General features: G+C 47.4%; 5 protein-coding genes and 1 long non-coding RNA gene across 14 annotated transcripts; 3 read left to right on the top strand and 3 right to left on the bottom strand.

The window, feature by feature from the left end:
* The first annotated feature begins 41 nt into the window (after positions 1 to 41).
* Positions 42 to 7,773, top strand: orc5 (origin recognition complex, subunit 5). Of its 2 annotated transcripts, none has more exons than XM_077593454.1 (14): positions 42 to 645; positions 1,064 to 1,156; positions 1,220 to 1,405; positions 1,471 to 1,545; positions 1,609 to 1,720; positions 1,797 to 1,927; positions 1,990 to 2,038; positions 2,118 to 2,208; positions 2,271 to 2,323; positions 2,408 to 2,520; positions 2,690 to 2,737; positions 2,799 to 2,909; positions 2,971 to 3,083; positions 7,626 to 7,773. In XM_077593454.1, the coding sequence occupies exons 1-14, from the start codon at positions 523 to 525 to the stop codon at positions 7,642 to 7,644; spliced, it is 1,317 nt and encodes a 438-aa protein (XP_077449580.1). In that variant the 5' UTR covers positions 42 to 522; the 3' UTR covers positions 7,645 to 7,773. The 2 variants fall into 2 exon arrangements, with proteins under 2 accessions (XP_077449580.1, XP_077449579.1); XM_077593453.1 differs by lacking the exon at positions 7,626 to 7,773 and adding an exon at positions 3,157 to 3,262 and having other exon boundaries at positions 43 to 645.
* guca1aa (guanylate cyclase activator 1Aa) lies at positions 4,411 to 6,072 on the bottom strand. The gene is made up of 4 exons (XM_077593456.1): positions 5,719 to 6,072; positions 5,119 to 5,268; positions 4,961 to 5,054; positions 4,411 to 4,847 (listed from the first exon to the last, which is right to left on the bottom strand). The coding sequence occupies exons 1-4, from the start codon at positions 5,914 to 5,916 to the stop codon at positions 4,720 to 4,722; spliced, it is 570 nt and encodes a 189-aa protein (XP_077449582.1). The 5' UTR covers positions 5,917 to 6,072; the 3' UTR covers positions 4,411 to 4,719.
* LOC144068731 (uncharacterized) lies at positions 6,980 to 8,380 on the bottom strand. Its single transcript, XR_013298276.1, has 3 exons — positions 7,821 to 8,380; positions 7,666 to 7,746; positions 6,980 to 7,400 (listed from the first exon to the last, which is right to left on the bottom strand). It is a non-coding gene; the product is annotated as an uncharacterized LOC144068731 (long non-coding RNA).
* golgb1 (golgin B1) lies at positions 7,637 to 21,213 on the top strand. Its single transcript, XM_077593442.1, has 18 exons — positions 7,637 to 7,786; positions 8,310 to 8,388; positions 8,469 to 8,642; positions 8,706 to 8,819; positions 8,902 to 9,180; positions 9,253 to 9,366; positions 9,437 to 10,109; positions 10,171 to 10,247; positions 10,460 to 10,508; positions 10,582 to 15,475; positions 15,530 to 15,941; positions 16,017 to 17,009; positions 17,158 to 17,351; positions 17,434 to 17,593; positions 17,671 to 17,771; positions 19,491 to 19,562; positions 19,674 to 19,743; positions 19,823 to 21,213. Exons 2-18 carry the CDS (start codon positions 8,320 to 8,322, stop codon positions 19,964 to 19,966), a joined length of 8,589 nt encoding a protein of 2,862 aa, XP_077449568.1. The 5' UTR covers positions 7,637 to 7,786; positions 8,310 to 8,319; the 3' UTR covers positions 19,967 to 21,213.
* Positions 21,214 to 21,471: 258 nt separating this feature from the next.
* On the top strand, positions 21,472 to 24,650 carry hcls1 (hematopoietic cell-specific Lyn substrate 1). 7 transcript variants are annotated; one of them, XM_077593486.1, is made up of 14 exons: positions 21,488 to 21,650; positions 22,025 to 22,108; positions 22,172 to 22,245; positions 22,304 to 22,427; positions 22,483 to 22,593; positions 22,680 to 22,734; positions 22,807 to 22,917; positions 22,998 to 23,053; positions 23,126 to 23,195; positions 23,269 to 23,417; positions 23,489 to 23,596; positions 23,798 to 24,017; positions 24,095 to 24,160; positions 24,218 to 24,650. In XM_077593486.1, the coding sequence occupies exons 2-14, from the start codon at positions 22,025 to 22,027 to the stop codon at positions 24,352 to 24,354; spliced, it is 1,365 nt and encodes a 454-aa protein (XP_077449612.1). In that variant the 5' UTR covers positions 21,488 to 21,650; the 3' UTR covers positions 24,355 to 24,650. The 7 variants fall into 7 exon arrangements, with proteins under 7 accessions (XP_077449609.1, XP_077449608.1, XP_077449607.1 ...); XM_077593482.1 differs by having other exon boundaries at positions 21,478 to 21,650; positions 22,680 to 22,917; positions 22,998 to 23,195; positions 24,218 to 24,381; positions 24,520 to 24,650; XM_077593481.1 differs by having other exon boundaries at positions 21,478 to 21,650; positions 22,680 to 22,917; positions 22,998 to 23,195; positions 24,218 to 24,387; positions 24,520 to 24,650.
* Positions 24,477 to 25,711, bottom strand: llph (LLP homolog, long-term synaptic facilitation factor). Of its 2 annotated transcripts, none has more exons than XM_077593495.1 (3): positions 25,580 to 25,711; positions 24,948 to 25,173; positions 24,477 to 24,865 (listed from the first exon to the last, which is right to left on the bottom strand). In XM_077593495.1, exons 2-3 carry the CDS (start codon positions 25,165 to 25,167, stop codon positions 24,693 to 24,695), a joined length of 393 nt encoding a protein of 130 aa, XP_077449621.1. In that variant the 5' UTR covers positions 25,168 to 25,173; positions 25,580 to 25,711; the 3' UTR covers positions 24,477 to 24,692. The 2 variants fall into 2 exon arrangements, with proteins under 2 accessions (XP_077449621.1, XP_077449622.1); XM_077593496.1 differs by having other exon boundaries at positions 25,590 to 25,703.
* Between the last annotated feature and the right edge of the window lie 32 nt (positions 25,712 to 25,743).

The raw sequence follows: 25,743 nt of genomic DNA, 5'->3' as shown, positions 1-25,743 counted from the left end.
CACCCATTAATTATGTCAAAATGTTTATCTATTTCATCGTGGTGTTGCGTATTAAAATAGTATACGTAGTCTTTTTTTTTTAGATTCATAACGCCTTTTTCGTTTCACCTGATGACCGTTAGGGGACGCTGTTAAAAATACTGAGTGTTCACTTGGCCCAAGCGCATTTACAACATTCGTAATTTCCCTTCATTTGTCATGCATAATACTACATTACCCATGATTCGTCAGAAATTACGTTGTGTTGTGATTGGGTGACTCCACCAAGTTGTCGTGACGAAGGCGCGAAATTTCTCTTGCCAAACTTTTGTCATTTTTTTTGTATTGAAATGTTTATCACTCGTGAATTAGTCCGTTAAAGCGAGTACGACTTTTCCGCGGTTGAAACGACCATTTTTTTGTGATCATTCCTTGTTTCTGTCACGATTTAACCCGTCTTCCAGCGGAGTTTCAAACCTTGAATTGATAGCTATGCTAGCTGAGCGAAGTTAGCCTGTCAACTCATTTCCAAAAGGGAGAAATATGTCGTCGCTTCGACAAGAAGGGCATCATTCAGGCTACGGGACGGAGAAGTTGCTGAGGGTGGCTGAAGAGCTGCCATGTCGGGAGCTTCAAGCTAGCATGCTACTGTCGATCATGGGAGAGGTGGGTGATTTCACAGGTAGCCATCAAAAGATGAGAAAAAATCCCATTCCATCTAAACGTTAATCCCCTCCCGTTCCACTCGTGTGGAATTAAAATTACTCCTACTCTCGTGTTTTTTTTTTCAAATTTACACCTTTACATTGATCATTAGGAAAGTCCACGGAGTGTTATTCTTAGACGACTGTTTTTTAATCAGTTTTAAATCAAACGGACACTGAACCTATAAAAACTAATGCCATTATATTATATATATTATATATCTGTTGGATGAAAGTGGCCCAGGAAATAATGAATCCTCTAGCTGCCATAACATAAATGATTCGTAATAATTTTCAGTATTTCTCATCAAAGTGGCACTGGGCACCGAAAGCCCTGTTCGATGATGGTTCTAGAGTTGGCGTAACATTTGTTCCAACAGCCACAGCTGTTCTGCGTTCCTTCCATCTTCATCTATGGTCATCGCGCCTCAGGGAAAAGTCACGTGGTGAGCGTTCTGCTGAAGGAACTTGAGGTAAGTGTGTGTTTGTGCACGTCCGTGAACAGGAATTGTTTTCAAGGCCTACCGTCCTTGCAGCTGCCCCACGTCATCATCAGCTGCGCCGAGTGCATCTCCGTCGCCCTGCTCTTCGACCAAGTCCTGCTGACCTTTTTCGGCGGAGACGCCGCTGCCGCTCTGCCTCGCTATCCGTCGCTGTCCGATTTCATCCGCGGATACAAGAAACATCGCTCCTGCTCTGCTGCCGAGCAGACGCGCTATATTGTCAGTTAAGTTGCACAAAATGGCACTGAGTCGGGTCATTTTATTCACTCGTTTTTACTCTTCAGGTGTTGGAAAAAGCCGAGTTGCTAAGGGATATGGATGCTAATCTGATTTCCGTTCTTGTGCGTCTTCAAGAACTGGTGAGTGTTTGTCATTTGGCTTGGGAGTCTGGATTATATTTAGGAACATTTGACCCCTCTCAGGTGGAAGACAACGTGAGCGTCTTTTTTCTCAGCGATATCCCGTGGGACACATTCCGGCCAAACACGGGCTGCTTGGAGCCTCTCCTTCTCCACTTCCCCGATTATACAAGAGGTGAATGTTATAGGTCTGTGTGAGAGCCTCCATTTTCCACCTAAACACTTCCCCTCCGTCTTTTCTCTTTTTTTAGCTGAGCTTCAACAAATATTATCGCGAGACCGCCACCTGTCCTATTCCGCCGACTTCTACGCTTCCTACATCCACATCCTGCTGGGCGTGTTCTACGTCGTCTGCAGAGACCTCCGAGAGCTGCGCCACCTGGTGGGTTATGCCTTGAAAATCACTTAGCCCAGGTTTGTTTTCATAATTTTTTTTTGCTTTAGGCCGCGCTCAACTTCGGCAAATTCTGCGAGCCCGTGACCGAAGGGAAAGGTAAGGCTTAGGGTTGCTTGAATTAGCAAACGAATCAAGGTGTTTTTTTAATTATTATTTATTTTTTTGGGAACGCCAGCGACAGAAAGCGACACCCACAAGCTGTGGCGAAACATTGAGCCTCATTTGAAGAAAGCCATGCAAACGGTTTACTTGAGGGAGGTTTCCAGGTGAGCGATGCCTTTTAAATGCGCCCCTTCATCGAGTGTTTACTGTCATGAGTGTTTTTCAGCCTGGAGTGGGAGAACAGTCAGCAAGTGGAGACGCAGACTGGCCCTTTAAGAGGTCGCTACTAGCGAATGAGAAGTTCCCTTTACAATGACTGAATCACGTATCCTAATTATTTTGCTCTTGTAACAATGCCCTCAGGTTTGTCGGCTCACACCCACGTGGAGCTGCCCTTTTACTCCAAGTTCCTCCTCATTGCTGCCTACCTGGCGTCCTACAATCCCGCCCGCACCGACAAGCGCTTCTTCGTCAAGGTGACATCATCGCAACATTATGACCATAGAAAGGGCTGATTTCAACGAAGTAAAAACAACAACAAAAAAAGAATCCTCAAAATGGATTGGATGTCTGTCGCCATCACTTGGAGCTCATGAGTCAATACTGAAATATGTAAATTAATGCATTTTTTAAAATTCCCGACAGCATCACGGCAAAATCAAGAAAGCTAAATTCCTGAAGAAGAACGAAAAGGTAAGCGAGCTCTCGATATGAAAACCACGGCGCCAGATAATCCATGCCCTCTTTTCCAAAGACGAGCAATCACCTCCTGGGCCCCAAACCTTTCCAGTTGGACCGCCTGCTCGCTATCTTTTACTGCGTGGTGGAGAGCAGGGTGGCGCCCACGGCTAGTGTCTTCTCTCAGGTGGGTTTTCCTCTCCTCAGCTAGCGACCAATCATCCGAGCTTGCTCTCCCTTCTATTTAGATTTCCTCGCTGGTCACCTTGCAGCTTTTAACTGAAATCAGTCACAGCGACCAGCTGGACGCGCCCAAGTACAAATGCGCCGTGTCCTTGGACTTCATTACTGCTGTTTCCAGGTATGTGCGTATACGTGTGTGATGTTTCCTCTAGTACACACACACACACACACTGCGTCTTTTTTCTTCCCAGGACGGTGAATTTTGATATCGTCAAGTATATTTACGACTTCTTATAAGACATTTATTTCCCCCAAGCTGTGGTCATGATATAATAAATCAATACACTTTAATGCAAATATTCCCACTTAAGGTTGATTCTGTTTGATCAAGTCAGAAGCTGAAACAATAATTCAAAATTAGTCTTTTATTATGTATTTATGTATTGGCTCACATGATGCATAACCCCATGATATATATTTGGCTATATTTACATTAAAAAAAAACGTTAGGGAAATACATCCATGAAAATGTGAAAAAAATATGTATATATTTTGAAATTCATTGTTACTCTTAGTAAAAATCAATTAAAAAAATAAAAATAGTAAAATAAAATTAATTTCAAATAAAAGGTTTAGATAGTAAAGAATTTTTTAAATTAAATATCCCCCCAAAACATTTCCAGTACAGTGGTACCTCGACATACGAGTGGCCCGACATACGAGCAATTCGAGATACGAGTAAAATTTCGGGCAAATATTTATCTTGAGATATGAGTTTTTCAAATTTTGATATACGAGCAGACAGCGGACGCGAGATGCTGCTCATAAGAACATCATGGACACTGTCTCTCTCCCCGCAACTCTCTCGTGTAATGTCCCTGGTCGCAACTCCCTCTTTGTAATGTCTCTGCGAGCACTGGGCGGAGTGTTGCATTTTTTCAGTGTTTTTTTTCCGTTAGTCATTGCGAGGCGATCGCTAATACGAGAGTTATATATGCTACTTCTCGTTGGCAAGTGGTCGTGCGTTATCCTATTGTGAGGACATTTGTGTGCACCATTTTGGGACTATTTTGAAGGGAATACAAACTCAAACAACTCTCGATATTGACCGAAAGTCAGTGTGGAGGCGGTGCAAAAAGAGCCAACCTGCGAGAAGAAAGGTATCAAAATGTCCAACAAAATTTGAATTAAGTTTAGTGTTAGGTTCGATTAAACTTATTTTTCAGTGTGTCTGCATCGTAATCCAAGTTCATTTAAGTTTGTTTGTTATGAAACGAGCGTGTTGCCGTGCAGAAAGCCGCCCCCCCACTCCCCGTGCCCCCTCTCTCTGTCCGTCTCTCTCTCCCCCTTCGAAATCCGTATAATTTTAGTACTATTAAACACATTTTAGCAATATTAAACCACTAGTTGTGTTACTTTGTTAATAGATGGTGAATTACAACAAATAAAACATTTTTTCCAATCTTATATCCTGTTTTTTGTTCTTTTTCAGAGGGTTGGAAATAATTAGTTTTTAGTTAATTTCAATGGGAAACGTTCGTTTGAGTTACGAGAAAATCGACATACGAGCTCAGTTCCGGAACGAATTAAGCTCGTATCTCGAGGTACCACTATTTTATTTTGAAATTGGCATGTTCAAATCATATTACATACAAAATTGGTATGATTTGATCGTTTTTAACGGGTTTAGTTGGTCGTATTGGGGGACCTCGCAGCGGATGAATGCTTACATATATGTAAAATGCATCTCTACTTCCGAAAAATTCAAGTTCCAAATCCGTAAATTTTGTAAATAGAGGTACTGCTGTACTTAACTAAACACTACGCCGCCTGCTGTGGATCATGGCCACAATGTGCGTCAGGTCCAGACTCTTCATCATCACTTCCATGAAGTCTTCGTCGGTACGGGCGCCCGCCACGAACTCTTCGAGTGAAAGCTCGCCTGTCGGTACGGGACGCAAAACCAATACCGTCAACTCGTTTGGACGGCGACAGACATCCAATCCGTCCGTCGCAGTCAAAGGCATCCAATCGAGTTGCTTTTAGCGTACTCACCGTCACCGTTAATGTCAATCCTGTTGAAGACGCTATTGGTGAAGTCCTCTGCTGTCACTTCCTGGTTGTCGTTGCCGTTAATGGCGCGAATAGCCTGTCCGAAGCACAAGGTCGCCGTCATCCTCCCGACTAAGCTAGCCACCGCCGCGGACGCCGACCTTGATGATGTTGAGCAGCTCGTGTCGGTCGATGCAGCCGTTGCCGTCCACGTCGTAGAGTTTGAAATACCAGCGTAGCTTGTGCTCCATTTTGCCGCGCATCACCAGGCTGAGCGCCGCCACGTACTCCATGAAGTCGATGTAGCCGTCCTAAAGGTGCCGTTTTGAGCGCTTAATTGGAGTCATTGCTTCATTTTTGGAAAAAATCTAATTGCTTGTTTTCAATTGGCCAATTATCCGAGCAGAAGTGTGTCAGGGAGGTCGCCGTCTCCCTGTCAGGTAATCTCTTGCTAATCTTGAGACAATGACCTTGAGGGAAAGGTCATCTTTTAACACGCCGGTATTACTGGCATATTTTTTGCGGTCTGTCAAGGTAAATCATGCGCGTTAATTTTATCTTTCCAAAAATCCAAATATTCGACTCCACCTTTTTTAAACTAAATGAATTGAAAAGTATAAAAACAAAAAAAATGGAGAATACTTTCTGCCCATTCCAGTTTAAAAGACATGGATGTTTATCTCTGCAATTTATGAATTAGCGCAGGTATTATTCGATTTAATACAAAAAGAATTTCAGCACTTTTTCATCCGAAGCTGTACCTTGTTCATGTCAAACGTGCGGAACATCTGCTCGACGTACGCGTTGGCCTCCGAGTCGAGGCCCCTCAGGCCGAAGAACTGCTTGAACTCGTGGAGGGTGAGCTGCCCCGACGGACACTCTGTCATGAACTTTTTGTACCACAGGTGCATCTCCACCGCCTGGAGGTCGTCCACCGTGCTGCCCGTCGAGTTGCCCATCTTTTACCGCCTCCAAAGTCCCGTCCGTCCGACCGCTCTGCTGTAAGCGCCGCTCGATCGTCGCACAACAGCCGGTGAACAAAGGCGGGAACCGCTGGATTCCTTTTGTAGCCCACTTCACGGCACCCTTCCCGAGTCGATAATCCCCGGCTGTAATCTAGCCAGGTGAGGGGTTTAAACCGCCTCATTAAATCGGGCGCTTCCAGTATAGATCTGCTGACGCGACGCAAAACGAAGTGATTATCCGTCACGAGGAGGTACGCGTGGGTGTGAAAAGAAAATCAACAACACCGTGTTTAAAGTATTGTAGTGTTGAAAAATTAAATGGAACTATTAAAAAAAGTTAAACTTTATATTGATAAAATGAAAATTGCTTTTTTTTTTCCTATTACGTTAAATTTTTGCTACTTGCAAACAGTTATAATGACAGTAGCCATAAAAGAAGTTAAACATTGCAGTCATGCATGTTTTATTGTATATCGGCATTTAAACAAATGTCAAGCAAGTTAATATTTTAGGTTCAATATTTTTCATATTTTCATGGAAACAGATTCGTTTCGAATAGTGCAGCCAAATATTAGTTACAAAGGTGTTAAACATAACATTACAAAATGTGTTCAAGACTTAAAGTATCTTATAGAATAATCTTGATTAAAGTAATTTTGTTAGTATGCTAAGAAATGTATTATGGAAAAAACATACAACCAACAACATTTTAAACGTTACAGTATAGGTTGCCATGACAACATCACAACTGACTGACTAATGTGCAAGTGCTATAATCAATTCTGCTATGACAAAATTGTTATTTAAGGAAAATCTGGTGTGTCAAAACCCCATCCCACTGGCCAGTTTTTAGCGTCTTGCAGCAAATCATGAAAATATTGAATATGGCCCAAACAAGAAGTTTAAATTCAACTTACATGCTCAGCTAGATGGAGCTAGTCATGTAAACAGCGCCTCTCCGTTAGTTTAATGGGTCAAACCTGACAATATGTTGAAACTAATGAAGAAAACCAGTTTTTTTTACCGCTGTGTAAATATAACCGTATATATTTATATATTCCCTTCCATTAACAGGCACTCGGAGAAAAATCTATGGATACCTCTGATCGAAATAGTTTGGTTTTCCCCCATTTTTCTCTGCCCTGCCTGTCAAAACCTTTGCATTTCATCAAAAAATAAATAGAATACATGTAACATGGATTAAAAGAGGGTTAAAAAGGGTTGGATAGTCAGTTAATGCCGGCCTTCCACCTCATGGCACGCCGCAAGTGTGTGTAGATGCCCCCAAAGATGGACAGCGTACAGTGCGTGAAGTGCGTCGTCCAATTCCCCACGCCAACCATCCACTGCACGAAGCGGCCCACGAAAGAAACGAAGACCGCCACGTGGTGAGCTAGCAGTGCCACGCTTTGAGCCAGCTGCCTGCTACGGCTAACAATCAACTTGACGTGTCTCACCATCGTTGACATTTTTTTTACCTAAAAAAATATTGACTAGGTTACAATCATTGGCTGCCATTGACGGCGATGCATGTCCTTTTGAATTGGCAGGCACGGTTCACTCCCAATTCAAAAGGACGACACCTGGTGCCGTCAATGGCAACAAATGAGCGAAAAAAATGTTTAGTGTCAAGGCAATCTTTATGGGAGTGGAGTGGTTGTTTATCTTTATTTTTTAGGATTGACTCCTTTTTGCGTTTTCAGTGACGGACCCTTGCATTGAAATTGACACAAGGTGCCTTACCGTGTCGTCCAATCAGCGATAAGCGAGTTGTTTCCGGGAGAGTTTGGTGACGTGGCTCTGCTTGGGAATCCATCCGAGGAGCTAAAGCCAAAAAAAGATTAACAAGGAAGCACTCGTACAGGTGAGTGGAAAATCCTTCTCTTAACCGATTTCACCTATTTGCGGAGTCCACGAAGGACTGCCATAGTCGGCGCTCTTTATAACCACCGATCAAGACGGTCGCGTTTAATTCGCCAGCGCTATCTTGCTAACTAAGTAGCATCGACGCGGAAACTACTGTAAACAAACGTTCCCCTGCCTTCTCGCTGCCAGTTTATCGGCCTTTTAACATTCTGACATGTCCACTGCCCTCTCGGGGCGTCAATATCTGGCTGGTTTCTCCATAGATGAGTCGTAGCTGTGGGCAAACACCGTGAGGCGGTGTCGAAGTGTGGACGAAGAGCTCGGGAAAACTCGGTGGAGATCGTGACAGTTCGGAAACTAGTTAGGGATCGCCGCCAATGTATGCAGGAAAAGTTTAACGTATAACTCGGACCCCCAGAAAATGTGCGGATTTTGCTTTCGTTTAGCTTTTAATACTGAAGCCAATGTTTTTGTTTGTCTAAAATGAAAGTATATTCAACGTTTTGCCCATTTGTTTGCAGTGCCGTCTTTATGTTCAACCCCCTGGCCACCGTCCTCCAGGAGCTTTCTGGAGAAGAGGGTCAAGATGGTGAAACACAGGTGAAAATATTTTTTTTAAAAATGGTTTCACACTGCCAACTCCTCAACTTAATTTTTCCCTAAAATATTTTTTCCCTAAGGCGGGTGAACTCGCTCACCAGCTGCCTCCCGAGGTGGTCCAATCCCCGGCAGACGCCGAAGCCCCCGAGGAGGCTATGGAGCGTCTGGCCCACCTGGAGCAGCTGGTGGTCCAGCTGAAGGAGCTCATCCGTGACAAGGACACGCAGCTGGCTAGCAAAGATGCACTTCTCAAGGTTGAATAAGCTAAAAAGCTGCAATTGATGACCATCATCCAAATGCCATGCGTTTCTTCACAGAACGAGAGGGAGACCAGCGAAGCTCGCTTTAGTAAGCTCAAACTACAGGCTAAAGCTAGGATAACCTCCCTCAGCAAGCAGATTGAGGATTTAAAGGGACAAGAAGGAACAACTGTAAGTCTCATCAATTATACCTCGCTGCGTGAATACAGATTAAACATCTTTTTGTGTGTGGGGGGGAAAAACCCCAAAAAAGAGCACGGGCAGCTCTTTTTCAAAAGATGCGGAGGACGACCTGCAAGAGTTAAGAAACAAGCTGCACGAGGAGGTAACCAACAGCAGCCAGTTGCGAGCTCAACTTCAAGCCGCTGAGGAGCTGCTAAAGGAGAAGGACGCCACCCACAACGAGCAGTTGAGGCTCCTGCAGGCGGTGGTGCAAGACAAGGACGTGCGCTTCCAACAGCAAATCCAGAAACATGAAGAGGAGCTGCAGAGCGCCACCACGCCAGCGTCCAATGACGGCGAGCTGCAGAAGGCGCGCAATACTGAGCTCGACAATTTGACCCCGAGCTAACTGGTGCTAATCTCAGTCCGTGGTATCTCGTAGGCCCTCCACGAAGCCCGGCGGCGGTGCGAGGAACTGGAGGAAGCCTTGAAATCCCGTTCGCAAGTGCTGGAGATGCTTCAGCAGGAAGTCGTCAGTGCAGACCAGCAAAAACAGGTGCATATTTTTATTTATTTTTTCAAGAAATGGTTTTGAACGGACTCGCCCGCATTGTTTTTCTTTCCAGATCTTGACCGCAGAGTTCCGGAAAATGGAGGATGAGCTGGCAGAAGCCCTTGAGCAGAAGCAGGAATGGGCCCAGCGCGCAAGTGACGCCGACGCGGCCGTCCGGGACGTGCTGGCGCGAGCTAACGAGGAGGCGGCGAGGCACGCCGCCGATCTGTCCTCCCTGAGCGAGGTGGCTAGCGTCGGCTTGGAAAAGGAGAAGGCGGAAGTTGCCAGGCTCCAAGGAGAGATGGTGTCGATGGCCGATGAGATGGCGTCGATGGCCGAAAGCGTCCGAGCGTGCCGTGACGGTTCACAGAGAGACGAGCTGGAAATATCTCGCCTCCAGAAGCAGCTGGCGTCTTCTAGAGAAGCCGAGTCTGAAATTGTCCGGGCCAGCCGAAGCGACCTGGAGGAGACAAAAGACCAAGTAGAAAAGCTCCGGGACCAACTGGCTTTTTTTAAAGGGGCGGCCCAGAAAAAGAAGGAAGTTTTGGCTGAGATTTGGAGACATTTCCATACTCTCCCATTTGAAGTGGTCCGGTCCTTGGAGGACGAAATGGTCCCTGAAGACCTTTCCCTCATTCTGGACACGGTTCTGTCTATTGAGGCACACGTGACTAAGCTGAAAGATGACCACAGAGAGAGTGAGGATCGTTGCGCTGAGCTCACGTGTGACCTGAAGGCACTGCAAGGTGAGGAAGTGGATTGCGTCTTCAAAATGTTCTTTGGTTCGAATAATGCCTTTCTTTGTAGAACAACTTGACAGACGCACCAATGAGAGGGAGGACGCCGTGGCCAATGTTCAGCAGCTGGAGCAGCAAATCAAGCCGGTGAGGCTCCTAATAAGAAGGTCTAATCTGCAAAGTCAGACAAGACCTGACTGAAACTAGGTCATAGACTTGAAATGAGCCCTCTAATCCTTTCTGCACTGTTCCACTGACATCACCCACCCTCCAATTTGACCTTCAGATCACTGCACTGAAACTTGTGACGAGATAGTCGGCACAACTAGTAACTTATTTTGTGCTTCATCTTTTGTTAGCCTTCTGAAAGCCAATCACTGGAACCACCGGCAGATGAAACTGACAGAGGTAAGAATGTTTAAGTCAATGACTTTTGACAAGTCCTTTTTTTATTTGAAATTTGTGTTTTTGGTTTTCGAAGCGACCATCCTGTTGCTGGAGCAGCAACTATCTGAAAAAGACAGAGAGTTGAGTGTCCTGGAAGAACGTCTGCGTTTAGTTGAAGAACCGAGCGCCGCCGCCGGCCATGTCGCGCCGGGTCAAAATGTCGATCAAGCTCCAGGCCAGGTCGAGATTGGCGACTCTGGAGATAACCTCGCCACGCCTCCCGGCAGCCTGGAGGACACTCAGGAAGAGGAGACCACCTTGGTTGCCGAGGACACGTCCATCCTCTCCGTTTCCGCTGGCAACGAGAGCAGCCCGGAGCTCCTCGAACATCAGGAATCCCCCGAAGAGTCCAAAGGAACCTCTTCCGACGAGATGGTCACCAGCACCGATTCCGAGGTGGTTCACAGCAGCTGGACCCTTCTCGAAGCTGTAAACCAGGACGGACGCCAGGAGTGGCCATCGGTCATCCAGGACTTTGGCCAGCTCCAGTCGTGGGACCCGGAAACCTCCTCCCTTTCAGCCACGCCTTCCTCCGTCATCATGCAAGAGACGGTTTCGGGTCACGTCGCTCAGAAAGATGCTCCTGCGGAAAATGTTCCCTCGGCTTTTTTTGCTCAGGCCGTAGCCGAGCAGCTCCAGATCAGGTACGGTGAACTCCTGGCTGAACTCCAAACGCTCAGAGAGGCCGCTGCCGAGTCACGTGAGAAGATCGATAGTCTAGAAGAAGAAACGCAAAAGCTCGTTGCCGAGAAGGAAGGAGTTGAAGCGCAGGCCAGAGACTTTGAAGAGGAGCTCATCTTTGCCAGAGAGAAGCTACAAAATCTTAGCCAGCGAAGCACCTCTGAGGCGGAGAAATGGAGTGCTGAAATGCGCCTTCTGGAAGAACAGATTGAAATTCTATCCAGTGACAGAACAGCCAAGGAGGAGGAGATGCAGGCTCTCCAAGCGGATATGGAACTGGCTCACCAAACCATTTCTAATCAGGAAAGCAAAAGCCTGATTCTGAGCGCACAGCTAGACGATAGAGAGCTCGAATTGTCAAAGCTAGGAAGGAGGCTTCAAGATGTGGAGAGCCACATGTTGGAACAGATGCAGAAATCAGTCCTCGACAACGACTCTTTGTCCAAGAAAGAGGCGGAGATCTGTGAGCTGCAGGAAAGACTCGATCAGAACCAGCAAAAGATGGCAGAACTTGATCAAAGCATGTCTGCCAAACTCAGTCAGGTAGAAGAGGAGCGAGTCTTGATCGACAGTCAAGTGGACAAACTGAAAGCACAGCTGGTAGAACTCACACAGTTAAAAGAAGACTCTGCTGCGCCGGATAAGGAGGAGGAGGAACTAGCTAGTTTACGAAGGTCCAAGGGAGAGCTCGAAACCCAACTGGTAAGCACCCGAAAAAAGTTGCAGGTTGTGCTCGTGCAACGGAAAGAGTTAATGAAGAAGGTGGCTGAGCTGGAGATGGAAGCAAAGATGGGTGTAGAAAAAGAAGAGGCGGCACCGTCTGAAAGGCTTCCCGAGGGTCTCAAACCTTCTGTTGAGGAGATTGAGCTTAAACTAGCTGAGCTGGAGCGAACGTTGAGCTCTAAAGATGAAACCATCGAAAGCCTTCGATCCACCATAATCCAACGGGAGCAACTTCTATCCGAAACGCTTGCAGAGAGAAAGGATAACGAAACCGAACGGGCCGAAAGTGACGACTCCTTGTTACTATCCCAAGTGGCCTCCCTGGAAACGGAGTGCGAGAGCCTCCAAAAAAAGGTCTCCGAAGCCCAAGAATCTCGCAAGGAGAGCATCCGCAAAGCCAAAGAGAAAGACCGCCATCATCGGGATCAGCTGAAGCAACAAAAGGAGGAATACGCGGAGCTCTCGGAACGTTTCGAACTGCAGAGTGGCGAGCGCAAAGCTCTTCTCGCAAAGGTGGGGGAATTAGAAGAGAGAATCGGCCGTCTGGGAGAGGAGCTTCCCTCTCGGGCCAACAAGAACCTTGAGAAAACCTCGGATAAAGATTGGGTCCAGGAAGACTGGGTGGACTTTCCGGGATCTGAGACGGATTCTGAGCAAACTCAATCTGTGGCGCAGGAAGACCAAGGAAACAAACAATCAGGGGATGCCTCCGTTCAAACGCAGGAATCCTTGAAAGCGATCGGGGAAGAAATCCGGGCAATGCGGCTGGCAAACGCGGAGCTTGAAAACCGACTTGAGGAAACTCAAAGCAGCCTGTCCCAGAAGGAGATGGAAGTGCAAGAAATTAGCAAGGAACTGCTAGCACTACGTGAAAATGAAGGCCAGATTAAAGCCCTCTCTGATGAAATGAATGATCTAAGAGAAAAGCACCTCCAGGCGGAGTCTTGTGCCGAGGCCCTGAAAGCAGAAATGGAAGCCGCCACCGCCGCAGCATCGGCTCAGTCCGCCGACTCCATGGCAGCTCTCCAGGCCGAAGTGGAGGAGTTCAAACTCTTTCTGGACAGCAAGAACCGGGAGATCACCGAGCTGAGCCAGCAGCTTGGCGAGCAAAACGCCTCCATAGTCTCCATGCAAAACACAGTGGCCGACAAGGACCGACTGATTGCGTCTTTAGAGGAGGAGCTTGACGGGGAACGGGAGAGGAGCAAGAAGTCGGAGGTGGAGGTTCCGCGCAGGCAAGAAGAGGAGGAGGAGGAGGAGAGCGAAACCAAGCTACAGCAGCTTCAACGTAAGCTTCAGGCAGCGTTGATCTCTCGCAAAGAACTGCTAAGAGAGAACAAAACCCAGAAGGAGGAGCTGTCTTCCAGTCAAAGTCTCGTCACTGAGCTCATGGAGAAGATGCAAGGTGCTCAGGAAGAGCTGGAGAAGCTCAGGACAGAACGTACGCGGCTCATTGAAGAAGTGGACCGCACGCTGATCGAAAACCAAAGTTTGGGCTCGTCCTGCGAGAGCCTCAAGTTGGCCATGGACGCCATGGCGAGTGAGAAAGACGCGTGTAGAAGAGAAGGCGAACTGGCCCGAGAAGAAGCCGACAGGGCGTGCAGAGAATGGGAGGAGAAGGTCCGAGGCATGAAAGAGGAGTACGAAACCCTGCTCAGCTCCTACGAAAACGTGAGTGACGAGGCAGAGCGCGTCAGACTGGTCCTGGAGGCCGCCAGGCAGGAGAGACAGGAGCTGGCGACCAAGGTGAGAGCCATCGAGAGCTCCAAGGAGGAAGCTGAAATGGAGGCCCAGGAAGCCCGCAAAGAAGCAGAGTTGGTCAAAGACAAAATGAGGAAGTTTGTCAAAGCCAAGCAGCAAAAAATCCTCGAGTTGGAGGAGGAGACAGAAAGACTTCGCCAGGGGCAGGAGAAAGACATTGTGAAATCGCAAGATGAAGCTCCAACCGCTGAGCTGAACAGACTTCGGGAGGAAAGGAAGACCTTGAAATCTGATTACGAGGCTGCGGTGGCAGAAATAGAGACTTTAAAACAGCAAATGGAGTTGAAGAAGGAATTGGACCAAGCACAAGACCTCAGCGTGCCACAGATGAAGGACAAGCAGAACTCGGAGACAGAGACCATTGAATCCAAAGAGGCAGCAGAGTCAAAGCAGAATCCAGATGAACAGGCGGCTTCAGAATCTGCGGTTGGTTTTGACTCAGAACTGACAACGCAAGTTGTTTCATTAGAGGACAAATTCAAAGCGATGGAAGTTAATCTCCATTCTGAGAAGTGCCGCTGGCAGGAGCGGGAGGCCCAACTCCAGGCCAGAATGGCCTCTCTCGAGCAAGATCTCCAGAAGAGCAACGAGAAGGCCAGCCTCTTCAGCTCCCTGGAAGAATGTCTGCGGGAGAGCAAAGAGCGAGAAAGCGGTCTGATGGAGGAAGCGTCCAAACGAGAGGTCCACTTCAAGGAACTCCTTGGGAACCTGGAAAGTGAAAAAGACAATCTCGAAGAGCGTCTGATGAACCAGCTGGCCCAACTCAACGGTAGCATTGCCGGCTACCAGCAGGAGGCGGCCGCCCACCGGGAAGACTTTTCTGAACTTCGGCGGGAGTTGGAAAGGTTGGAGGGCCAACGGGGTGACCTGGAAGACCAGGCCCGGGCTCAGACGGACCGAGCGGCCCGACTGGAAGAAGACGTGAGGCAAGCTCAGCGGCAGAGGGCCGAAGCCGAAGCGGAGACGGGGAAACGCAGGGAGCTGGAGCAGCAGCTGAGGTCTGCTCACAGGGTCCAAGAAGGCAGCCAAAGCCGAGCACGTCAACTGGAGGAGCTTTTGAGGGAGAAGCAAATGGAGGTCCGTCAGCTCCAGAAGGACAGCATTCGCTATCAAGAGAGGATCAGCCAGCTGGGAGTGGAAGCCAAGGCCCTGCAATTGGATCGCCACGAGCTCACCAAGAACCTAGAGCAATCCCAACAGAAGAATTCCATACATCTGGAGGAGTTGAAGAGAAGCGAAACGGAATTAGCCCATTGTAAAGCCAATTTGGACGAAACCAACGAGCAGTTCAAGAAGCTAACGGTTGAAAAGGCAACTTTGGACAAGAGCATCCTACAGAAAGAAGCTCTCTGGAAAGCTGAAGCGGAGCAAAACTTGGACTCTGTGCGCTTCAGGTTAGGAGCTGAACTCAAAGAGATGGAAGTCAGACTGGAAGAGGCTTACGGCGAACGGGACAAAGAAGAAGAAGCCACCTCGGCGGCCAGGGAGGCCGCCGAGGTGGCCGACAGACGAGCGCGAGAGACGCAGGCCCGCCTCGACGAGTCTCTGGCCCGACTCGCCGCCTTCTCGCGCTGCATGTCATCGCTTCAGGACGACCGAGACCGAGTTCTGGACGAGGCCCGGCAGTGGGAGACGCGTTTTAATGACACCCTTCTTGGCAAGGAGGCTGAGATCCGGGAAGCGGAAACCAGAGCCGGGAAGCTAGCCGAGAATTTCCAGAAAGAATGTTCTCTCAAGGAAGAACTTCAGCTCTCGCTGGAAAGGTAGGTTACAAATCCACCACGTGGTCCTGGAAATGATTGATTTTTACTTTGCAGGCTCGAAAAAGCGGCCAAGGAACGGCAACTGGAATCGGAGGAAGTGGAGAAGAACCTGAACCAGAGCCGTGCCGAGGCGGAGCGGGACCGCGCCCAGTTGCTGCAAACCGCCGCCGAGATGCGGTCGGCGCAAAACCAAGCGCTTCTCCTCGGGGAGCAGGTCGAAGGCCACCGGCAGCGGGCCCGCACTCTGGAGGAGGCCGTGACTCGGCTGCGAGAGGACGTCAGCGGGGCCCAGCTGGAGCTGCGAGAGAGGGAGGCGGAATACCGACGTCTGTGTCTGACCTTGGAGCAGCTGGAGGCCGACCTGCACGCCTCCAAGGCCTCCACCGAGAGCCTGCAGGTGGCTTTGCTCGACAAGGAGAAGAGGGAAGTCGACATGCTGCACGAGAAGGAGCAGGCCATCGCGCAGGTAGGTGGAACCGCCCAAAAGATGCGACGTCCCGCATCCGAGTCCCGGAACGACCGCCCCGTCTCTCCCCGCCAGGCCGCCGAAGATGCACGGGAGGAGGCGGAGGCGAGGGCGCGAGATGCGGAGGAGGAGCTGGAGCACAGGCGAGGGGAACTGCGAGATGCGGAGGAGAAGCTGCGGAAGGCCGAGGAGACGAGTGACGTCCGGCGCAGCGAGCTGGACTCGTTCACCAAGGCCATGGGCTCCTTGCAAGACGACCGAGACCGCTTGCTCGCCACGTACAAGCAACTGGAGGAGAAACACCTTCAGGTCATGCTCGACAAGGACGCCGTGATTCAAGAATCGGCCAACGAGAACAACGGCCTCAAGGAGGAGCTGCGCTCTCTGCTGGTGCAGAGGGACGACCTCCATGCCGAGAAAGCCAAACTCTCCGCTCAGCTCCACGGGTACCGTGACGAACTCAAGCAAGTTCTCAGCATGAAGGACACTCAACACAAACAGCTCCTCGCTGCCCAGCGGGAGCAGATCGCCTCCTTGGAGAAGGAACGCCACGACCTGGAGAACGCGCTGAGAAACCAGGACGAGTCCGAAACGGTCCACGAGGAGCGGACGATGCCCGGGGCCGAGGCGGAGAAGCTTCGGGAGCAGCTGGAGGCCGCCCGAGAGCAGGCGCGAGCCCTGGAGGAGGACCTTCTCGGAGAGAGGGAGGAACACGAGAAGGAGACCAAGGAACTCTCCCAGCTGCGCTGGGAGGGAGGCCTGATGCGCACGGAGTCCGAGAGCGCTCAGGAAAGGGTGGCCGAGCTGGCCCGGGACCTCTTAGCCGTCGAACAGAAACTTCTAGAGGAGAAGGAGCTGGCTGCGCAGCTGAGGGCGGAGAACCTCTCCTTTGGTAAGGCCATGGCCTCCCTTCAGGACAGCAAGGACCTGGCCGAACGACGAGCCCAGCAGCTCGGCCTCAAGCTGGAGGAGGTGGGCAAAGCCGGGAGCTCCTCTCCCAACGCCGCCGGAGAAGTGTGGAGCCTGAAGAACGCCTTGCGAGCGCTACAGAATGACAGAGAGATACTGGTGAGTCGCGGCTGCAGCTTTCCATCGCTCATGTGGCAGAACAACCAAACGTGTTCAAATTTAACGATGAATTGAAGAAGCATTTTTTTCTAATCCTATTAGTCAAAAAGCAAGCACTACTCTGAATACTTGTTGTCCTGTCTGCTAGCTGGAAGAGCTTCAAGCGCAGACATCTCATGTCAAGAGTCAAAAGTTGGAGCTGGCTCGCCTGGGCGCGGGAGAGCTCATCAAAGTCAGCCAGGAGCTTCTTGAGGAGAAGAAGAAAAATGCTGAATTGGCCAGCACGCTCCAAGAGATGGAGGGCACTGAGACCAAGGACAAGCACCAAATAGAGACGCTCAGGTCACAACTCCAAACATTTCACCTCATAAGATGGTCATGTTTACGCATATATATGTGTTTTTTTTTTCAATTTTAAATCCAGACTGGAACATGAGGACTATTTAGCCCAAGCCGAGCATCTAAAACAGCAGACCCTGAGCGCCCTGTCCGAGCGTGACCAGCAGCTGAGACAGCTCACGGCCATGTTGGAGGAGGCCCGTGGGCACACGCCCAAACGCCAGAAGGAACACTGCGACGGAGAGGTTGAAAGAAAAAAAAGAAAAACATTGTCGGAAATCAAATCCCCAAAGACAAATTCTTTTGATTTGCTTACGAGCAGGTCTCGCAGGAAGTGGACAGTGCCCCCGGGGGTCCCCAAGAGAGAAACAGCTCGCAGGAGGCGCGCACCTCTCGGACGGAGCTCCTGCAACTGCAGCAGAGGTATGGCATGATACATGTGTGTAGATTGGTGGTGCCCAAACTTGAAATCTGTTCTTAAACAGAACATTGAAATCTTTTTTTTTTAAATAATTTCATTTTCAAGTTTTAACTTATTTGCTGCTGTTGTCCATGATATTTGGACTAAGAGGGCAGTAGCATTGAATTGGACGTGAAATATGTTCACTCAATGCCAGCCTTCCTAGTCATTGAAATTGATTTGATGTCTTTAAATTTCAGTAGGAGTCAATTTGGTAAGGGCCAGATTTGATATATAATTTTTTTAGGTTTATTTACATAAAACCAAATACAGTGGTACCTCGAGATACGAGCTTAATCCGTTCCGGAACTGAGCTCGTATGACGAGATTCTCGTAACTCGAGCGGACGTTTTCCATTGAAATGAATGGAAAACAAATTAATTCGTTCCAGCCCTCTGAAAGAAACACCAAAAACAGGATATTGGATTGGAAAAAATGTTTTATTTCTTCTAATTCGCCATCTATTAACAAAGTAACACATAACTAGTGGTTTAATAGTAATAAAATGTGTTTAATCTAACTAAAATTGGGCAGATTTCGCCGACGGGAGACAGAGACGTTTGGGGGCGTGGGCGGGGGGGTTCCTTTTTTTCCACGACAACGCACTCGTAAATGGAACAAACAAATTTAAATTAACTTGGATTAATATATACAGACACTCAAACATACGTTTAATGTAACTTTACACAAAACTGAATTCTAATTTTTATGTTGTTGTTTGCTGTTGTATTGCCTTCAAAATATTCCCAAAATGATGCACACAAATGTCCTCACAATAGGATAACGCACGACCACTTGCCAACGAGAAATAGTCTTTAAGGAACGATCGCGGGACCTTTCCTAAGAAAGAATAACAGGAAATGACATAGCTGAGCTTCCCACGTAGTGATTGTGGGTAATGAAGTTTTATTCTGAGAAAGGTTGCCATTGCCTATGGGTGTTGTGTGCAGGAGTATACTTCATTACCCAGAAAGCCCTCTTTTTGCATGCGCGTTGTGCGTTTCCTGGTCGTATGAGAAACTCGTCTGAATTAATTAGTTCCGTGCTCGTAAATATTGTTATACACGAAAGATATGCAAAAAAGACCTGGCTTGGTCGCATCACAAAATTTTGACCGCATAACGGGCGAATTATTCGATCGAAATTTCCCCCGTAAGACGAGCATTTTGTATGACGAGCGGTCGTATGACGAGGTACCACTGTTAATGTAGACCAGGCATGGCCGCGACAATAAAAAAAAATGCAAAGTAGGGTCACCCCTATTATAACTACCCTTTTTTCCGGCGCTGAGTCCTAGTAGCAAAAGTTTCAGATTTTCACATTTTTATGAACTTAATTTAAAAAAAATAATAACAGAAAAAAATGGCAAAGTACTGAATTCCCAATAAGTGAAGACGTGATAATCAAGGGATTACTGTAGTTAAATTCTTAAATTTCCCACATTGATTTCAACTTGTCGGTTTTCGACCTATGAGCTAATGGAGAGCCGCTGTTAGAGCAACTAGCTCGACCTAGTTTTAAAACTGAACAGTACAACAGAATGTAGGTTGTCCTCAACTCTCTTGTGTGGGCCGTATTCAATAATATTGCCATTATTTGATGCGGTCCACTAACAATTACGTACGAGTCATAGGTTGGACACCCCTGGTCTAGATCATGTCCTCCGTACATTGCTCCCTCAGATTAGAGGAAGAGATTCAGCAAAGGCTGTCTGCTGAAGACCAGCTCATGGAGGCCCAGGATCGGCTCAGGCGGTAAGATATAAATATAAAAATGTCAATAAATGTAAAATAAGCAAAGTGGAGAGCGGCTCACCTAAATAACCTTCGGCTCGCGTTCATTTCTTTGCCAAAACTCTTTTGCAGCCAAGACAAATGGGAGGATCATTCGGAGACGGCCGTTTTTATCGAGCCGCCCGAAGGCACCGTCACACGGGTGAGTCTCCTTCGCCCTCCGATATCGTTGGCTCCCTTCAAGCGGCTCAAGTTCCTCCCCCATCTTCTCCCATCCGTAGACCCGAAGAGGAGCCACCGGCGGCTGTTTGCGGGCGTTGCGCTCGGGCACGGGCTGGCGGCGCCGCCGCACGCCGCTGCTGCTGGGCGTCTACCTGCTGAGCGTGCACGTGCTGCTGCTGTTGTGCGTGGGCGGTTACCTGTGACGCCGGCAAAAGGGTTCCCGCACACAAACATTGCACTTTACGTACGCTTAGCCGCACGCTCACGTGACAGTTTAGTAGGAGACACACATACTCACCTGAGACTTAACAACTCCCACAAATAATCACCGCCGTCTGATTTTGGAGCGTGCTAGCTGCGACGAATCAAGTGGCTAGGGACTTTGGACATTTTAGGGAGTTATCGTTTACGTTTTAAGAGAGAGGCTATGAAGGGAAACTATTATGCATCCAAATACAAATTATAGACATTTATCGTAGGGGTTGAGGTTTTTGGTGTGTAGTTTTCTGTGCGCACAAAAATTGCGCATTGTACAATGGCCGAAATCATTCCGTCCCACATTCCCTAAAACAAATATGGTTTCTTCATTCGGGCTACTTTCCCATCTTTCTGTTTTTGCCTGTACGTGCTAGGAACTACCATCGGCTGAGTGGTTCGGGGGACGTGGGTTCAATCCAAGTCTTAACTATGTGGAGTTTGCATGTCCCCCCCCCCCCCCCTCAGGCTTGCGTGGGTTTTCTCCGAGTACTCCGGATTCCTCCCACATCCCAAAAACATGCAGGGTAGGCTGGTTGAACACTCTAAATTGCCCCGAGGTATGCGTGTGAGCATCTATGGTTGTCCTTTTGTCTCCTCATGCCCTGCGATTGGCTGGCCACTGATTCAGGGTGCTTGTAGTTAGCTGGAATAGGCACCCCCGCCACCCCCACCCTTGTGAGGATAAGTGGTTCAGAAAATGAGGGAATGAATGCTCGACAACTTGTCACCCCAATACAATTTTCCCCCGGCTGACTACTGCTACCTAGTGGACCAAAACCACCCACATAAAGATCGCTTCAGACCGATTTTGAATCAATACGAGAATCGTGCAATGTAATATTGTGATAATCGATAATCTTTTTTTTTTATAAAACCCTTTAGATGCCATATTATTTAAAACCAATCTTTCCGTCACCTGTGTTTGGTCCCTGGAGATAAGGACCAACAATCACATTTCCTTGCCACTAGGGTGATTTTGTCTAATTTATTTTGGGTTGAAATGGTCTAGTCCTCTTTCTTTCTTGCTTTCATTATTCCTGTTGGACGGGTGCAAGTATTTAACAGTTCAGGGGCTGCAAAACAAAGGGTCAATGTTTTTCCTGTTACTTCAAAATGATAACCCATCTAAACTCGTATCATCTTTGTTTTTGCTAACATTGAGCAATTTTGAATAAAACACTTTTAGTGGGAATTGACTCTTGGTATTACTGTAGATTCGATGTATAGTATGTAACAGGACTTCTATAGTGATGGTTTGTTATTGCGCCCTCAAATGTTCAATTTGTGGTGTGACAATACCATCGTTGTAAAAAACAGAAGTCCTTTGTTCAGAGTCAATTGGTAAATATGAATTACACGTTTAAAAACGTGCTGATTATACATTTGATTTTTTAAAACTTTTTTTTAAAAAAACTTTTTATGTTCGTGTAGATGGAGTATTGGCGGTCCAAACATCTCCATCTTAAATTTGGTGCTATTTCTGCTTTAAAAGTGCGGTTTGAAAATGTAAATATCAGAATGTATTTTATTCACGGCCAGCACTCGTGAACGCGTTTGCTCGTGCACGCTCATCGTGTGGTGTCACATCGACTGAGACAAGGAAATAGACGGCTGAGACCAACTCACAAGGTAAGGGTGAACCCATCTTTAAAATTATAACCTCTGATTAAAAAAAAACTTTTGGAACGCTAAACTTGATACACATTTAATCCTTGAAATTATATTGACTTGGATTGGGATAGTTTCCTTTATAGGCAATTTCACCTGTGCACAGAATTACTACATGTTTTATTTAATGTGCAAAAATGACATTTTAAGCATTATGGAATCCCAATATGACTGTTTTATAACAAAAGAAGCTCATCTTGACGCGTAAAAGTTTTAAAAGACCAACTTCAGTCTGGTTCCTTTTGAGGAACTGAAACTTATTCATGCACATTTTCCAGGCCAACAAAACTATGAAAATATGAATCTGTCGTTGTGTGTGTCGGGATTTCTTGCAGATGTGGAAGTCGGCAGTGGGTCATAATGTGAGCGTGAAGGTCTCAGCAGAAGGCGACGACTGGGAGACCGATCCGGACTTTGAGGTCTTGAGGACTTCCTGTCTCTAGCTGCAAACTGTACATTGATGCAATCTCTTCCTGTTTCAGAATGACGTTTCAGAGCAGGAACAGAGATGGGGGGCCAAGACCGTTGAAGGTTCTGGCCGCAAAGAGCCTATCAGGTATGGATAAGCTTCACCCGCACCCGCACAAACTGAAAAAATCCTCCATCTTCTTAAGTGTTGCCGAGCTGAGACACCAAGTTACAGAAGAACACGAGCAAGTGAAACATCAGGAGAAGACGCCCAAAGCGTCTTACGGCTACGGAGGCAAATTTGGCGTGGAGAGAGACCGCATGGACAAGGTGTGCTGGACGCCGCTATCGTAAATTGACAAACTGGAGACGTGCGGGCGTGCAGGTGGCGGTGGGTCACGACTACGTGGCTGGGGTGCAGCAGCACAGTTCCCAAAAAGATGCGGCCAAGGGATTCGGAGGAAAGTTTGGCGTGGAGAGAGATCGCATCGACGAGGTGAGAGCGGAAGATGCAAACTTCTGGAATTGACTGTGTCAAACAACCTCCATATTTTTGTGTCTGATAAATGTGGGTTTTTGCAGTCTGCTGTAGGTTTTGAGTATAAAGGCAAAGTCCAGCAGCATACATCCCAGAAGGGTAAATGGAGACTAAAAGACAGCGGGTTTCAAAACGTGCCCTTTTTAACACGTAGGCGCTACGTCATTCCAGATTATTCCAAAGGTTTCGGAGGCAAATACGGCGTGGAGAAGGAGAAAGTGGACAAGTCTGCCGTGGGCTACGACTACAAGGGGCTAACCGAGAAGCACCAATCGCAAAAGGGTGGCTGACCCCGTTTTGTGGTTCTTGTACAGAATTCTGGTTCATGACTTCACTCATCGCTTTTGGTGGGACGTGTACAGATTACTCCGCAGGTTTCGGGGGTCGATACGGAGTGCAATCGGAACGTATGGATAAGGTGAGTAGCAAAATGACCCTTTGCGACAGGCTAAAGAAGTTAAGATGTTTCCGTTTGGGTTTTCTGTCGAAGAGCGCATCCGGATTCTCGGACATGGACTCGCCCATTTCCGCGTACGAGAAGACTCAGCCGATAGAAGCCTGTGAGTTCTCGATTGCGGGTGTTCGCGTGCAAATCGGAGGGGTCACCCAGCGTTTCTGGTGAGTTCTTTGCAGCCGGCGCCAACGCGGGCAAACTGAAAGCTCGTTTTGAGAACCTGGCCAAAGCCGCGGAAGCCGAGGACAGGAGGAGGGCTGAAGAAGAGCAGAGCAGGAGGAAGGAGAGAGAAAAGCGAGAACAACGAGAACTGGAGAGAGGACGGCAGGTAACACCAGCGTGGGAAAAAAAATCAAAAATTCAAGAAGTTTGAGTTTGACTTGAATGTTTCCTGGGCAGGAGCAGAAGAGCCAGGAAGAGCAGCTTTCTCTCACGACTGTTCCAGAAGCTCCACTGGAGTTTGAGCAGAATTTGCCAGAAGAACCAACACCAGAACTACCAGCACAGGTCACATGAACTCCCTTGTTTATGAAATTAATTAATAAGTATGAAAAAAGTGTTAATTGCCTGTTTGCATTCATTAGTTTTTATTCACTCAAATGTATGTATCATGATATAAATGTAGGGTGATTCATTTTAAAATAAGGTTTCTTTAAGTTTTTTTTTTTTTAAAGACCAGAAAAGTCACATTTCATGATTGACCCGTAGTTGAAAAGATGCGACGACGAGGCCCCAGAGACTGAACTGTGCTCACAAAGCTTTTCACAAACGGACCTTGAGACGCCACCCATGTATGACCAAGTGGCGAATAAAGTCGACGATTACGAGGCTGAGGCGGCATGGCTGTCGCCGCCCCCGACGTCTATCGTGGTGGAGGGACCTGACGACAATGAAGAAATTTGTGAGCCGCCTCCGCCCACTTGGTCAGGTATGGGCTCCACGCACAAATGCACGGCGGTACTTTTAACTGTCAAGCAACCGAGCTCAATGTTTTGAAAATGTCAGCGACAGACGATTACGAGGACCTGTCTGGTGGTGTCCAAGCTTTAGCAGTTTACGACTATCAAGGAGGTACGTTTTAAGTTTTAATCATATCTCCGGTAAGGATGTAACACCTCCCTGTTGCAGAGGACGTGGACGAGATCTCCTTTAACCCGGATGACATCATCACCAACATCGAGATGATCGATGAAGGCTGGTGGAAGGGATGCTGCCACGGACGGACCGGCCTTTTTCCTGCCAATTACGTTCAGCTTAAGCAGTGAGATATCAAAAGAGAATACATTGACCACGTACGTGTAAGTGTTTTTAAATCTGGGAATTATGGTAGCACTTTAGCTTAGTGCTAGGTTTTCACGGTGGACTCTTAGTTTACCAATACAATAAATCCAGCACGTTTGCCATTTATTTTTTTGTTTTTTTTCTTAAAGGGGAAGAGAATGTAAACCAACATTACGGCGATTTAAATGAATTATAGATGTGAAAAGAAAAACATTACATAAAAGTGAAGACATGAAATCAAAATATACTTGTCCAATAAAGTGAACTTGTTTACAATCCACATTTTGACTCCCTTCACCAGTGTCTTTGGTTTTGTTGCATATCACCAGGCAATGCCCTTCTTCTTGTTGTTTAGCTTTCCTTTGCCGCTTTTCTTCGCCATCCTCTTGCTTCTCAGCTTCTTGGCTTGCCTCTGGTTCATCCACACCGGATACTGTCCGTGCTCGTTCAGCAGTGTCTTCTTGTCGCGCTTGCTCTCCAATTCCATTCGACCATCTAACGTTCAAGTCAATAAATACGTTTTAACAAAACAGAAAAGCTTTTCTACAGAGGTCGAATGTAGATGTGGCTTTCTCACCGTCATCACCGTCGCCCGCCACGGCGATGTCAGCCTCTTTCGTGATCTTCTCGACCGGGACTACAGTGGCGATCTCCTGAATGGCAGTCATCACTGCATCGTCGTCTTTTTTGCCAAAATTCAGGGCTTTTTTGAGGCGGTCCAGCTCCTTGGGAGCGTTCTTCTTCCTCTTTTCTGCCCTCATCTTCCTCTTCCACTTACTTCGCAAGCTTTTCGCCATTTTATTCTAGGGAAATACATTAGTCATCAGGTATGCACGTTAGCTTTACAGACAAAAGTTTTGTTTATTTATTTAATTTTGATATAACTTTTTGTGGCTAATCGTCATCAGGTATGCAGGGGGATATTCAGGGATTAAAAACATTTTTTTCTATTTTAATGTAACTTTTTGTGACTAATCTCGAGAGTTGACATTTATTTATATATCACCGTCAATGGCACATTAGTACGAATCGTAGACATATTTGTTATATGCGGACGTATGTAGTAATAGCAACGCTACACCAGCTAGCGCGCTAGCTATCTCGCTACTGTGCGCTAATCTAAAGCAAAACAGGGTCAATCGTACTCAATATTGTACTCGTTACATTTTAAATATCGTAGAAAATACTCTTCGAAATAGAATATCTTACGGATCGTGACTTTATCAGCTATATTTTCCGTAAGAAACCAAGGGTACCGACACGTGTTTACAAGTTGCAGCGTCTTCAGTGCGATGCTATTTGATTGGCTGTATGGATAAACAGAAGATCGCCGTCTCTGATTGGCTGGTCGACCTACCAAATACGAAACTTCT

Source organism: Stigmatopora argus, chromosome 23 (genome assembly GCF_051989625.1).
Source record: "Stigmatopora argus isolate UIUO_Sarg chromosome 23, RoL_Sarg_1.0, whole genome shotgun sequence".
In the NCBI taxonomy this organism is placed as follows: Eukaryota; Metazoa; Chordata; class Actinopteri; order Syngnathiformes; family Syngnathidae; genus Stigmatopora; species Stigmatopora argus.
Note: the sequence above shows the minus strand (reverse complement) of the source record. Positions and strands in the feature narration are given on the sequence as shown.

Excerpts from the sequence above, each read along its gene's own strand:
- guca1aa (XM_077593456.1), bottom strand. The coding sequence starts at position 5,916 with ATGGGCAACTCGACGGGCAGCACGGTGGACGACCTCCAGGCGGTGGAG. Across the intron at positions 5,269-5,718 it reads GCACGTTTGACATGAACAAG|GACGGCTACATCGACTTCAT; the intron begins GTACAGCTTCGG and ends CGGCACCTTTAG. Across the intron at positions 5,055-5,118 it reads AGCTGCTCAACATCATCAAG|GCTATTCGCGCCATTAACGG; the intron begins GTCGGCGTCCGC and ends TGCTTCGGACAG.
- llph (XM_077593495.1), bottom strand. The coding sequence starts at position 25,167 with ATGGCGAAAAGCTTGCGAAGTAAGTGGAAGAGGAAGATGAGGGCAGAA. Across the intron at positions 24,866-24,947 it reads GGCGGGCGACGGTGATGACG|ATGGTCGAATGGAATTGGAG; the intron begins GTGAGAAAGCCA and ends CTTGAACGTTAG.
- orc5 (XM_077593453.1), top strand. The coding sequence starts at position 523 with ATGTCGTCGCTTCGACAAGAAGGGCATCATTCAGGCTACGGGACGGAG. Across the intron at positions 1,406-1,470 it reads CCGAGCAGACGCGCTATATT|GTGTTGGAAAAAGCCGAGTT; the intron begins GTCAGTTAAGTT and ends TTTACTCTTCAG. Across the intron at positions 3,084-3,156 it reads TTCATTACTGCTGTTTCCAG|GACGGTGAATTTTGATATCG; the intron begins GTATGTGCGTAT and ends TTTTCTTCCCAG.
- golgb1 (XM_077593442.1), top strand. The coding sequence starts at position 8,320 with ATGTTCAACCCCCTGGCCACCGTCCTCCAGGAGCTTTCTGGAGAAGAG. Across the intron at positions 8,643-8,705 it reads GCAAAGATGCACTTCTCAAG|AACGAGAGGGAGACCAGCGA; the intron begins GTTGAATAAGCT and ends GTTTCTTCACAG. Across the intron at positions 10,509-10,581 it reads GGCAGATGAAACTGACAGAG|CGACCATCCTGTTGCTGGAG; the intron begins GTAAGAATGTTT and ends TGGTTTTCGAAG.
- hcls1 (XM_077593482.1), top strand. The coding sequence starts at position 22,025 with ATGTGGAAGTCGGCAGTGGGTCATAATGTGAGCGTGAAGGTCTCAGCA. Across the intron at positions 22,109-22,171 it reads AGACCGATCCGGACTTTGAG|AATGACGTTTCAGAGCAGGA; the intron begins GTCTTGAGGACT and ends TTCCTGTTTCAG. Across the intron at positions 24,161-24,217 it reads AGTTTACGACTATCAAGGAG|AGGACGTGGACGAGATCTCC; the intron begins GTACGTTTTAAG and ends TCCCTGTTGCAG.